The sequence below is a fragment of the Onychomys torridus genome, chromosome 6 (assembly GCF_903995425.1).
Source record: "Onychomys torridus chromosome 6, mOncTor1.1, whole genome shotgun sequence".
NCBI classification, from domain to species: Eukaryota; Metazoa; Chordata; class Mammalia; order Rodentia; family Cricetidae; genus Onychomys; species Onychomys torridus.
Genome location: NC_050448.1, coordinates 108,462,584 through 108,475,981, shown reverse-complemented (window position 1 = coordinate 108,475,981; position 13,398 = coordinate 108,462,584). Strand labels below are relative to the sequence as shown.

Here is a 13,398-nt window from a genome sequence, read left to right as displayed (position 1 = left end):
TCCGCCACGGCCTACCTGACCCTATTCCTGCTTAAACTTTTAGCTTCCAATATTCTCCCCCGGTGTCCAAATCACATATGTCCTATGTCCTGTTTTTGTTTTTTGTTTGTTTGTTTTTGTTTTTGTTTTTTGTTTTTGTTGTTGTTGTTGTTTTTTAACTCAGATTGCAAGACCAAACTAACTTCTTCCATATGTTTAAGCCTTTTCCTGGCCTGCTCGACCCCTTCTTCCTCTGCCCCAGACACCCCCTCTCTGCTTTCATTTCACATATATTCTACCATTTCCCTCCTTATACGCTTCCCCCAAGAACTGTCCATTCCTGGTTTCCAGCTTCCATACATGTTAAACATGTATGACAAACACACGGACCCCCCAACCTTGCTTCTTGTTGTAAGCCATTGCCTGCCCGCTCCCGCTGTCCCACCCAGGGCACTGCTAATACCACAACTTCAGCATTCACGCCTGGGTCTTCCGTGCCGCTTTCCTGTTTTGTTCTCCTATGGAGTCTTGAAACTTAAGAAAGAAAAGTAGCCCTATCATTTTGTGTGGCCTCAGAAATATCAGGTTGCCCGTCTTTGTAGGAGCTCTCAGGTTGCCCCGATTTTTCCCCGTGGCACTGTCTTACATTTCCCGCCATCCCCACAGCCCTGGCAAGAGTCAGGGCCCAGTGTGATCGGTCGTCTGAAAACACCACACTGTTTTCCCAGCAGGTGCCACTGCCAGTCTTGAGCATCTCCAAGATTCAAAATCGAGTGCTGGAAGAGGTTCAGAACTTGAATTTTGTAAAGGACAACAGTGCCACCTTTATCGAGAGGAAACTTAGCTTTGAAAAGAAGAAGCCTGCTCAGGTGCTGGTGAGTTTAGCATCATCTGTGACAGTGAAAACATCATCTCTTTGCCTCACAGAGCATTGCTTCCCGTACTAATCAAATCATCCAAATAATGTGTCATTCGCTTATTATGTTACATTTTATTCTGTTTCTATTTTTTATATTATAAACTCAAGAAGAGTGTGATGTTTGTTTCTGTTTCATTCATGATAGTTCCCTAATATACCAAAACTTGTGCTTGACACACAGTGGATACTCAGATATTTTTATTAAGATTTTAAAGAGATAAATCACACGGTGCAGCCCTCCAATTTCAACCTATTTCATTTCCAGCCTCCAAAGATACAGCAGTTTTTTCAAAGTCATTTAGTGCCAGAGTTTGGAAAGTGTCTCTTTGTGACTCCAGCCCCATTTACTGAGAAAAAGATGCATATAGGCAATTCACTGAATTAAAATTATGAAGTTCTTACTGTGGAAGTAAATAAATACAAAATAGTGAAATGTCACTCAACAGTCAGGAGTTGTTAGAACCTCTGCCTTCTTTAAACACTTTTAAAAATTACAAAGTTATTTATTTTTCGTATATGTGTATGTTTGCAGGTGGGCACACACACACACACACACACACACACACACACACACACGGGGGGGGGGGGATACATTTGGAGGTCAGAGGATAACTTATGGTAACTAGTTCTCTCCTTCCACTATGTGGGTTCTGGGGATTGGACCCAGGTCATCAGAAGGGCGCTTTTATCCTCTGAGCCATCTTGCCAGCCCCAGAGCCTCTGCCTTCTTAGCCCGGGTTGAATTTTCTTTCTTTTCTACAACACTGCCCTCATGTGCTTACTCGAGATTTTTTAACTGAAAATCTCAGCTGAATAGTGAGAGTCTGACTTTGCAATGTATCCAGATTGACATAAAGCTTGTATAGAGAAATAATTCTCTGGAGGAAAATCTTAATCAATTCAATGAGGATTATGTGTCCACCTGAACCAAGACTTCTTCCTTTCCCAGCCAGAAGTGCCACATCAAACTGACGATCATCGCTCCAAACTTGTGTCCACATACAGAGCAGAGGAACTGTACCAAGCTAAGCGTAAGTGCAACGCCACCCAGGAGCACGACATCAGTCTTCTAGAAGGAGAGTTGGTAGCTGTCCTGGAACAGAAGGATCCCCTGGGGAGCACAAGCAGGTGGTTTGTTGACACAGGATGTAAGTTTCTTTTCCCACAGAGCTATTACTGCTCTTCAGGTTGAGGTTTTCCCAGGGGTCTCTGCATGTTTGGGGAAGGTCTACGCCTAACTCTGGCGCTTTTCTTCCCTACCAGTTGTAAAAGGCTACGTGTATTCCTCCTTCCTAAAGCGCTACAACCCAGCAAAAGAGCAGAAGGCGGATGCTGAGAACAGATTCTGTGACGACGATTTCGAGAACATCAGCCTCTTTGTGTCTGGCCGGCCAGCTTGTGACAGTGTCACCAGCACTCCTGAAGGCAGCATAAGCGACAGCAGCTCATCTCTCAGTGGCACTTGTGGGAAGTGTGAAACAAATGGTGCTGATGTTGATCATTTTCAAGAGGTAGATGAACAGGTAAGACTTTAAAATCTGAGGCAAAAAATACTTGGCCACTCAAATGAAAGAATCTCTAACTGCTCACGTTGAGCTGAAATACTTATTGGGAAACTGCCAGTTTTGACACCGAAAATACCTAGGCCTATTAGCACATACCGAGCAAAGATTTTAATTATCTAAACCTATTTCCTCAAAACCAAAACCAAAACCAAAAAACTCCCCATACTGCAGAGTTGGTATTCTGACTAGAGACAATTTGCGTGCTGGACTCCTGACGTGGAATAGAGATTCGACCGACCGTAGCAGTTACTGCTCCGCTGCTAAGTATTCAGGGTGGTCAGGAACTTGCTTTTTAATGCTCCGCCATTGGAGAAAGGCAGCTGAGTTGTGGTCATCAACATCAGGTGGGAACTTGTCTCTGAATCCTCTAGAACAGTGGTTCTTAATCTGTGGGCCGCAACAGAGACCATCAGAAAACACAGACATTTACATTACAATTCATAATAGTAGCAAAATTACAGTTATGGAGTCGTGTTGAAAAGAATTTTATGGCTGAGGGTCCCCACAACACGAGGAACTGTATTAAAGTGTCGTAGCATCAGGAAGGTTGAGAAGCGCTGCTCTAGAAGCAGCGTCTTCATTGAGCTGAGTAGGACTTAGACACTTCGTCTCTTATTAATACCATCTTCTATACATGAACAATTGCTAACTTGCCTTTCTCTCATTGTGCCAATGCAAGGACCACTGGCACAGCATCTTCACAAATTGGTAAGCTAATTAGAATGTAAGGTTCATTTTTGCTACCTCATAAAGTTTCAGAATATTCAATTATTAATCTCCAAGTAGTGACCAACTAATTTTCTGCCTTTTTAACTTAGTAATTTCCATTAGTCTAAATTTCTGTTCCATTGGGGTAGTACATTTTATTTTCAGGAAGTGAAAAATGGAACACTATCCATAAATTAAATGTAATGTCTTTATTCCTTTCCCCTTAGTGATACTCCTGAAAGAAATCATCCCATGTGTGTCTTTCAGATCTATATACATATATAGTTTGTTTGTTTGTTTGTTTGTTTTTCAAGACAGGGTTTCTCTGTGTAGCTTTGTGCCTTTCCTGGAACTCACTTGGTATCCCAGGCTGGGCTCGAACTCACAGAGATCTGCCTGCCTCTGCCTCCTGAGTGCTGGGATTAAAGGTGTGCGCCACCACCACCACCACCACCCCCGCTCAGATATATTTTATGCATACATGAAAATATATACACAAATAAAACATATCGTGTTATTTTTTTATACTGTTAAACATAACTCTACTATATAATGAATTTATTCCTTTAAACTATTCTCTGAAGTATCTTTGAAAAATTTTGGTTTGGAGTCAGAATCTCATGATACACCCCAGGCTGTCTTTTTACTTCAGTCTCCTGAGTGGTAGAATTAAGAACATATGCTGTCATACCCATTTTATAGAATAAGTCATACGTAACTACTAACCCAGTTTAAGACATTTATGATGTCTTGTTTTTTAAAAATGTAAGACAATAATTCCAGGAACATCCTTCATCTCTTTCTGTATGCTTTTAGAAATACATTTGTAAGGATATTAATAAAAATATGGTCAAAGGGTATATAGAAAATCTTTACAGGAATTGACATGCTGCCCTTCACCAATAGCATTATTGAGCTCTTATTTACATGCCATAGAATTCACTTCATTTCAGTGTAAAATCTGGGGACTTGTAGTTATAATTACAGAGTTGCACAAACCAATTTTAGGACATTTCTTTCGTGCCCAAACTCCATTGGATTCACTTGCACACTCCCTGTGTTTTCCGCTTCTGGAAATCACTGACTTATTTTCCATCTCTGTATTCCATCTTTCCTGTAGATCTCACATGGATAAAACAGAATATGGTGCTTTGTACTTGGCTTTTTTCCTTTCAGCATGTGTTTGATATTCATTCCTGTTGTGTATATATATACCTTTTTACTGCCTAATGGTATTCTTAAGTAGATATGGCGTTTTGTTTAACTATTCGCCAGTTAATGCACATTTGGCACTGTCTATTTTGATGCTATTGTGACTGATGTCGCTGTGGTCATTAGTGTATGAGTCTGTATAGATTTCACTTCTCTTAAACAGACATCCAGAAATGGATTTGTATCCTGGCATGATAAACTTATGTTTTACTTTTGGAGGAAATGCCAAATCATTTTTTCAGAGCGCCCATTCACATTTTACGTTTTAGCAGGAATGGATAAAGATTGTTGGCTCTTCCTTGGCAGTGCTAGTTTATATTATAACCCTCATAGTGAGCTTAAAGTGTTGTCACTTGATGGTTTTGAATTTCATCTAAAGACTGATGCTACTGAGTGTCTTCTCCTGTGTTCTTTACCACTCTATCTTCTATTCAAATATTGGCCTACATTTTTTCAACCTTAAAATTCTTTTATTGTCTTTACCACATCTATTCCTACAAACCTAAATCCTTTTTTTTTCTTTAAGCTGAGGATCGAACCCAGGGCCTTTCACTTGCTAGGCAATCGCTCTACCACTGAGCAAAATCCCCAACCCATTTTTTAATTTTTTATTTTTTATTTTTTTGGGGTTTTTCGAGACAGGGTTTCTCTGTGCAGCTTTGTGCCTTTCCTGGATCTCACTCTGTAGTCCAGGCTGGACTCGAACTCACAGAGATCCGCCTGCCTCTGCCTCCCAAGTGCTGGGATTAAAGGCGTATGCCACCACTGCCTGGCACCTAAATCCTTCTTATGTCTTATGAGAGAGAGTTGTTTGTAAATTCTCAGTGTGCCTTCTTCATCAGATATGTTTATCTGCAAATCTTTCTTCCCAGGCATGACGGACTCTTGATTTGCCTGACATTCACAGCATGTCCCGTTACTCTTCCAGCTTGTAGTCTCACGTTCTTTGTCATTTGCTAACCCTCTCTGCTTACTTACAGCTTCTGAAAGGCATGTTACAAAGTTGGCTAATTTTTTTTTTTTTTTCAATTCGGTGAAATCTTTAGACCTGACTGAATATTCTCATAGACTTTTCTTTACTTACCTCAATAGCCTAGACAGAATCTGAGGCCCAAGTCTGGCATGGTGTTTCTGGTGGTGTGGATGAGAATGGCTCACCCAGGCTCATATGTTTGAATGCTTGGTCCCCGGTTAGTGAAACTGTTTGAGAAGGATTAGAAGGATTAGGTGTGGCCTGGTTCGAGGAAGTGCACTGCTGGGGTGGACTTTGAGATTCAAAGGTCCACACAGTATCAGGGTCAGATTCCTTCTCTCTCTCCCTCCCTCTCTCTCTCTCCCTTCCTCCCTCCCTCTCTTCCTCCTTTCCTCTCTCCCTCCCTCCCTCCCTGTCTCTCTTCCTCCCTCCCTCCCCCTCTCTTCCTCCTTTCCTCTCTCTCTTCCTCCCCCTCTCTCTCCCTCTCTCCCTCCCTCTCTTCCTCCCTCCCTCCCCCTTCCTCCTTTCCTCTCTCCCTCCCTCCCTCCCTGTCTCTCTTCCTCCCTCCCTCCCCCCTCTCTTCCTCCTTTCCTCTCTCTCTCCCTCCCCCCTCTCTCTCCCTCTCTCTTTGCCTTCTGCATGAGGATCATGATGGAAAGCTCTCAGCTACTGTTCCTTCACCAAGCCCGTCTGCTGCCCTTATAGTGATCACTGACTAACACTTTAAACAAATGTAAGCAAGCTCCAAATTAAAGGCTTCCTTTCTTGAGTTGCTTTGATCATGGTGTCTACTCAGTGATAGAACAGTGCCTAAGACAGCATCATAAAGCTAGAGGGATACTGATTCTAATTCTAGCCCAACTTTGCAGGACTTTGGGGTTAACCATTCCTTCAGCTGGACTAGCAACAGTGTAAAGCTGGCTCCCACTAGCTGCTACAGCAAAACAATCTTCCTCAAGTGATCCTATCAGTACAGATCAGGTGAATTAGATGCTAAATGTTTTCTTTAATGAGGGGAGGTAAACAGGGAGGAAATTTTCTCTTTCTCAAAATACAAAATAAATCGGAGATTCTTATCTAAAAATCCTATTTATTCTCTGTTTCCTCTGAGTTTGAAAACCAATTTAACACAGATAACTGGCATTGGATAAATATTAGCATTATTACTAATAAAATTGTATTGGAAAGCCCATCTTGGATCAGTGGTCACATGGGATCTCTGATAACTTTATTCAGATTTAGATGATTTCATTCAAATTAAAGGTCTCCCCATTTCGAGCATAGAGCATGCCCCAGTTCAATTACTTATAGAGAGGTGAGCTCTGTGGGGAACTCCAGAAAAAGAAAAGAGAAAAAGAAGAGCCAGGAAGGAACAGTTCCTTTCATGCTTTAGCTCTGACAAGAGACATACAGTCTGGTGGTTTTCAGACCCCTAATGCAGCTGCTCTTCATCGCTGGAAATAAGGAGAAAGGGTTGTATTTTCATGTTAGCCGCAGGCTGGCATTTCCACTCCATCAGCTCTCAGGCTTCTTGTGAAAACTTAGCCCCTGATATTTATGGGTAACGTAGACAATGGTGTAGCATAGAGGTCCACATAAGTGACTGAAAGTGGCAGTAACTCGGATCTTTGTCAAATCTTACATCTGATAGACCAATAGCAATTTTCTGCATGGCTATTTAAACTTTAAAAAAAAATCAGGAAAATCAGCTGTAACCTACACTGCTTGTGGTGGGGGTGGGGGTTGCTTGGTGCCACTATTTCTTGCTCTGCTCACTCCTACAGTGGCAGCACTTTCTATTATCCTCCAGACTTCAGAAGCATATACTACCAGAGTTCTAGGCTGTACTGGAGTCTTCTTGATGATTCAAGGGAACCCTGACAAGGGCAGGTGGATGGGAAGGCTTGGCTTCTGCCCAATTTTCAGGGGCATCTCTGAGGCTTTGAGAAACACTGAGATACAGACAGCTGAAGACTAGTTTATGTAGTGAGTCTTTATCTTTTCCACCAGACAGCTCCCAAATAATGACATAGAGACTTTTTATTATTTATAAAGCTTGGCCTTTAACATAGGGTTGTTCCTAACTAGCTCTTCTATCTTAAATTAACCCATTTATATTAATGTATGTTCTATCACATGGCATTACCTCTCTTCCATCTTGTACCTCCTGTTTCCTCTCTGTGTCTCCTGATGACTCTGCTTTTCTTCTTCCCAGAGTCCTGTCTTCCTGCGTAGCTATTGAGCATTCAGCTCTTTATTAAACCAATCACAGTGAATACATCTTCACACAATGTACAAATATTCCACAACAAGTTTATTGCTGAATCTGCTCTGTGACTTCCATATTTGATCTTTACCCTGGACCTCAAGGGCCTGTGGGGTCTGTGGATGGCTTTGGAGGACATCTTAGCTACTTTTCTATTGCAATGATAAGATACCATGGAAGAAGGAAGTTTATTTGCAGCTTCCTGGAATCCCTGTTCATCACAACTGGGAATGGCATGGGCTTTTACAACACACGTCCTCCAACAAAACCACATCTCCTAGTCCTTCCCAAAGAGGTCCACTAACTAGGGACCTAGTATTCAAACATATGAGCCTATGGGGGCCATTTTCATTCACATTACCACACAGGGTTTCCTCAATTATTTTGAAAATGTGCTTCTTTGAATGTGCTCTTTCCTATGGAGGTACAATAAAAAGCGCATTTTTAGAGAAGCTTGTTATTTTTTCAATCTTGTGACCTGGTCTTTGTCTTTCCATTTTATAACTACTCATGATAGTGATGTTGAATATGCCATTGTTTTGAAAGTTCAACAACTTGACAGGCTGATCCTAAGATATTTAAGTGCTCCATTAGAATGAAGATTAAGAGAATGTTTGATATAGAAAAATGTTTCACAATATTCTGAAAGGCAAAATAGGTTGTAAAAATACAGTTCACTTTTATTACCATTTGAGAAAAGGAGGGAAGAAGGGAGGACCGGATGGAGAGAGGAAAGAAATGAAGATATTTGTAGCACTTAAGGGGCTTTTTTGTTTACTTTTGAAACTGTTTTTGTTGTTGTTGTTGTTGTTTTGTCTTAAAAACTATTTGTTTACACTGAAGACAACCCTACCTCCCAGTATCCCTGTCACCTACCTTTGTCCTCTCAGTTATAACCATGTTGGGAGCTCCTCAGGAGGCACCTGTGGTGGTGTGATTTGGTTCCTTAACCATCATTTTATAATAGCTTCAAACTCACCCAAATCCTGTATGACTACTCTGATGCCTCCAAAGGGATAATGTCTTAGTGAAACTCACACCTAGGCTCCCCAGTGTGCTTTAGTCTCCAAGAAGCGCCCTTTCCTTAACCCTCATGTTTAAATCCATATTAAAACATTTTTATTAAACCCCAGCTTACTTCATAAAAACCTACTTGTTAATAAAAATATGTAATCATTGAATGAAGAAAATAAAAGCTTGTTTCTAGAGCATGAGTGAAAAGAATAGCATTTTTAATGCAGTATAATTATTTTGGCTTTGGAACTAATATAGTAAATGCTGGTTTAAGGCTTTTTAGTTTTGGAAATGAAAATTAAAATGTTATGAATTTTATTGTTCATAGTTGGAGAATTGGAGTAAAATCAATAAAATGAGATTACACAATGCAATGAAGTTAAAAAATAAAAATGAAATGTAAAAATATATAGACTAAGAGATTGCTGAGATGGTAATGGTGCCACAGGGAACCATATGATGCTTACGAGTAGTAATCTGGGTGTGAGTCATGATCTAGGTCATTTTAAATCAAATGCTGTGGAGAGCTAGTCTGTGGTGCCAGGTTATTATATATAAAGTGAAATGCAGCCTTACAAGGAGAAAAGGAGCAATCAGTAAAACAGTTTAATAAATAACAAGGAAAAAGAAATACATGATTATAATTCATATTAACAACATTTTAATGAATGTTTCTGGACAAAAAACATATACACATTTAAAGTTAGACAAAGGCAGACTGAGATTTGAAAATGAGAAATCATTCAGCTCTTAAATTCATGACAAACTGAAAATCTCTAATTTTTCATCTAACAACAAAGGAAACAAAAAGAATTAGAAGACCAGAGACACTACTCTCTCTCAAAGCAGACTTAGTCCCATTTTCAGTATGTAAAGCACGTCTTTATTTAGCATGTTATATAAGAACTAGAAACTGCCAATTTGAAACAAATTTGGGTTATGATAATCTAAAAGTGTTATATAATTTTACATTTATGATTTCATGATAATTTATATTTGTTTAAACTATATATTTTAAGCCAGGCATGATGGCACACAGTTTTAATTCCAACACTCTAGAGGCAGAAGCAAACACATCTCTATGAATTCTAGGTGAGCCTGATCTACATAGTGAATTCCAGGCAAGTCAATGACTGTGTAGTGAGACTTTGTCTCAAAAAACAATCCCCCCAAAGTAAGCCACAACAAAAGATAAATATTATAATAATAAATATATATAATCAGATTTTATTTTCCCTTTGAGGAAATTTGTGCCAAAGGAAAGACTACATAGGTGTTGAGGGATGGGACAGTAGCTAATCTATCCTGAAAAATCCATGCCTGCACTGGGAAAGCATATTTATTATTGATTCAAATTTCAAAGATGACCACACTGCTGATTCCAGCTCTTATAGATTATTCTGGGACTATAATTTAGCACATCACACTCCTGGAAGCTTTTGCAAACCAAATTAACCACACTAATCTTGTGGACTTATTCCATCTTGTCACTTTCGAAACTGTGGAAGAGTACTGCAGATGAGAGAATACAGTGTGCATCTCTTTCTTAGAACAAGGGTTGGATTCCTAAAACCCTAAGAGAAATGAACTAAGCACAGGAGTGGGAGGAGTTAGAAGACGTGGGTCCTAGCAGCCCTGGGAGCCTTGTCATTGAGAATGTTTCCAAGTAGTCTTAACTGGGAGGGTTTTTGAGGATATAGCCCATGTGACATAAACTGTCACAGGATCTGTAAAAGGTATTTATCACTCCTGAAATTTAATTAAGAATTTATAGCTCCACCATTCTGTTTTTTTCTTTACTTCCAAATGAAGTAATCCATTTCCAACAATCTATCTTCATGCATGCACCACAGTCTCCTTCCTATATGCTGTCCAAACCTTTTAGAGCAAGTAAACTTTTGAACACTACGTGCAGCATGGCATACATGGCCAGTTGAGAGGTGTACCTTGGGCCATTCAAATTGCCATTAACAGCATACCGTATACTGGATGTCCTACCTACAATAAAGTCCTCACAGTCGTAGATACCCAAAGTCTGAGATCAAGGCACTGTTCTGGGTGTCTGACGAAGTCAACCTTGTAGGTGGATAGCACCTTTTGGCAAGATTTTCACTTAGAAGGGATGATAGTTTTGCCCTGATTTTATAAAAATTAATCCCATCCATGAAGGCTCTGTCTTTAAGACCTACTTACTTCTTCCTAAGTTTTACCTCATTATTACCGTAGAATTCCTGGGTTGGGTGGGGGAACCTTCTGACCCTAGCAATATAGCTCCTTCCCTTGAATAATGCCTCAGGCTCCTTGTTAAGGTACCAGTCAATGGAATCAGAGTTTTATTGAAGTAAGTGATGGTTTAAGATTCACATGACAACAGGCCCTCTCACTACGCTGTTCCATCTCCTTTCCAGCTCAGTCAACTCATTCCTCACAGAGACTTCATCCATTTGCCCTCAATTTTCCATCCTTTTTTTTCCTATTACTTTTCCATGCATCCACCTTTGTGGATGTGACATACTAGCCTCCTTTATTACCTTGTCCCTTATGAAAGACCACTTCCTTCAGAATGTACTATACTGTTCATGTGTAGCTTATTGTTGGTGATGGTGACTCATGCTTCTGTTGTTTAATCTTATCAGTATTGTTATTGCTTTAACTGAGTTGTAAGGTTTCTCATATAATTATTTGCAAAGCTTGATTAAATGAATGTACAAATGTTGTTGGACAATTGCTTAATTTTCTACCATAAGGGAACCTTTTTATCAGCAGTCTTTTGATTTTACTGGAAGATGACTTAAACACTGACTTGAGGTCTTCCAGCTTATCTAGTAATTGTGAAGGATTTTTCAGAGAAATCACTTAGTAATTCTAGGCACACATTATTCATCTAATTTTATACATGTGTGTCTGTGTGTTGGTATGTGTATATGTGAGTACAGTTGCCCTCCAAGTCTGAAGACAGCATTAGATACCCTAGACCTGGAGTTCTGGCAACTGGTCGTGAAACTCCCAAGTGGGTGCTGGGACCTAGATTGGGCCCTTTGCAGAAGTTCATGTACTCTTAACCACTGAGTCATCTTCCAGCTGTCACTTTACAATTGGAAAATATTTAATATTAATATGTTCTATATTGTTATTCTCATAAAAAGCTATTTTAATGACTAGAAATTTACTTACTACGAGTCTCCGTCATTTATTTTTTCCAGCTCTTCAACACATTTCTACATCCCTCCCACTTTTCACTCCAAATACAGAAATGTTGTTTACAGAAATTGGCTGTCCATTTTTTCATCTATGGAAGAGATTCTTTAGAGATTGATTCAAAGAATTAACAATAAAAAGCATTTTGTAGAAACTGCCCAATTGCCATCAAGCATGCACAACCTAAACTCCTCCCAATAGAAAAAGAATGTCTATTTCCACTCTTATCTACCACAGGTTTGGTAGGTCATGGCCTACCAGATCCATCAGACTGTGTGACTGTCAAAACCTGGGCGCATTTTAGCATCGCTTCTCAAAGGGTAGAAACTTGTTCAATTTCTCCAAAGTTTTAGGTTCTGGTTCAAATAACGTCTTTTTTTTTTTTTTTCTTTCTTGTCTAGATTTTCTATGCAGTCCATGCTTTCCAAGCACGGAGTGACCATGAACTCAGCCTTCAGGAGTACCAGAGAGTCCATATACTTAGATTTTGTGATCTAAGTGGGAATAAAGAGTGGTGGTTAGCCGAAGCACAAGGGCAGAAAGGGTATGTGCCAGCTAACTACCTTGGGAAGATGACATATGCTTAAGAAAATCAGCATAAAATGACAATCATGTCTTAGCAAGTTGCTTACTGACTACCTCATAAAACAGACACTGAAACTTCAAACCGGAAACTGACAGTGTATCATGTTGTAAGGGAAACCTTGCTTCCTAATAGGACAGTTTTACTGATGTATAAAGAATAGTTGTTGATAGAGATATTACCATCAGAAACAGCAGATTAAACAGCCTAGGCTCCAGCTACACTTTTAAAGGTAGAGACCTTTTGAAAAGATATATTTTTGTTTATCATCACCAAAGAGTAGATCTAAGAATAAGGTTTTTCACTTTATTGTAATATTTTTTTTACTGTACTTTGTCTTAAACATATTTTTATTTGTACATACACGTTTACATACACATAATATATATTCTGCAGTTTATACATGAGTATAATACAGATTATTCATATACATAAACACAGAATAAACTAATTACATGTAAAACAATTAACAGCCAATTAGATGGGGCTCCATCTTTAATCTGTTTTTAATCAAAAGGGAAATATAATATATTGATAATATCAAACCTTACTAGAAGTGTGCTACGTGATAGACATTGCTTTAAATGATTTACATATAATAATTTAGTGCAACATAAAGAGCAAACATTGCTAGCAAGTGATAGAGGTTGGTCAAACACAGGCAGCATGCTTCCGAGGCCCCTGTTCATAATGACTACACCATACACTCCTTAAGTGCAAAACAGTGATAATGGACTTGGAAGAAATCATTTTTCTCTCAGATCCACATTTCAATATTTAACAGTTTTTCAAAATTAAGAGCTTTGAAAGACTTCTACACAAGCCTGGGAGAGAAAAATGAAGTGTCCAGATTTTTTATTTGTACTGTTATTGTTGTGACTAAGCATGTTTGAAACTATAATTGTTTTAAAGCTGTCGTACATGATTACTTATGAAGTTTTAATGAGGAAACACTTTCAGATCACTCACTGATTTGGAGAT

At 39.3% G+C, this 13,398-nt stretch overlaps 1 protein-coding gene across 1 annotated transcript in view; it reads left to right on the top strand.

Moving 5' to 3' along the window:
• Arhgef38 (Rho guanine nucleotide exchange factor 38) overlaps positions 1-12,424 on the top strand; it is a 113,198-nt gene extending 100,774 nt beyond the window's left edge. Inside the window, exons 11-14 of the mRNA XM_036191547.1 lie at positions 711-854; positions 1,848-2,046; positions 2,162-2,421; positions 12,236-12,424. Of these exons, the coding sequence (XP_036047440.1) occupies positions 711-854; positions 1,848-2,046; positions 2,162-2,421; positions 12,236-12,421 (789 nt within the window). The 3' untranslated portion in view covers positions 12,422-12,424. The remainder of the gene's footprint in view (positions 1-710; positions 855-1,847; positions 2,047-2,161; positions 2,422-12,235) is intronic.
• The last annotated feature ends 974 nt before the right edge of the window (positions 12,425-13,398 follow it).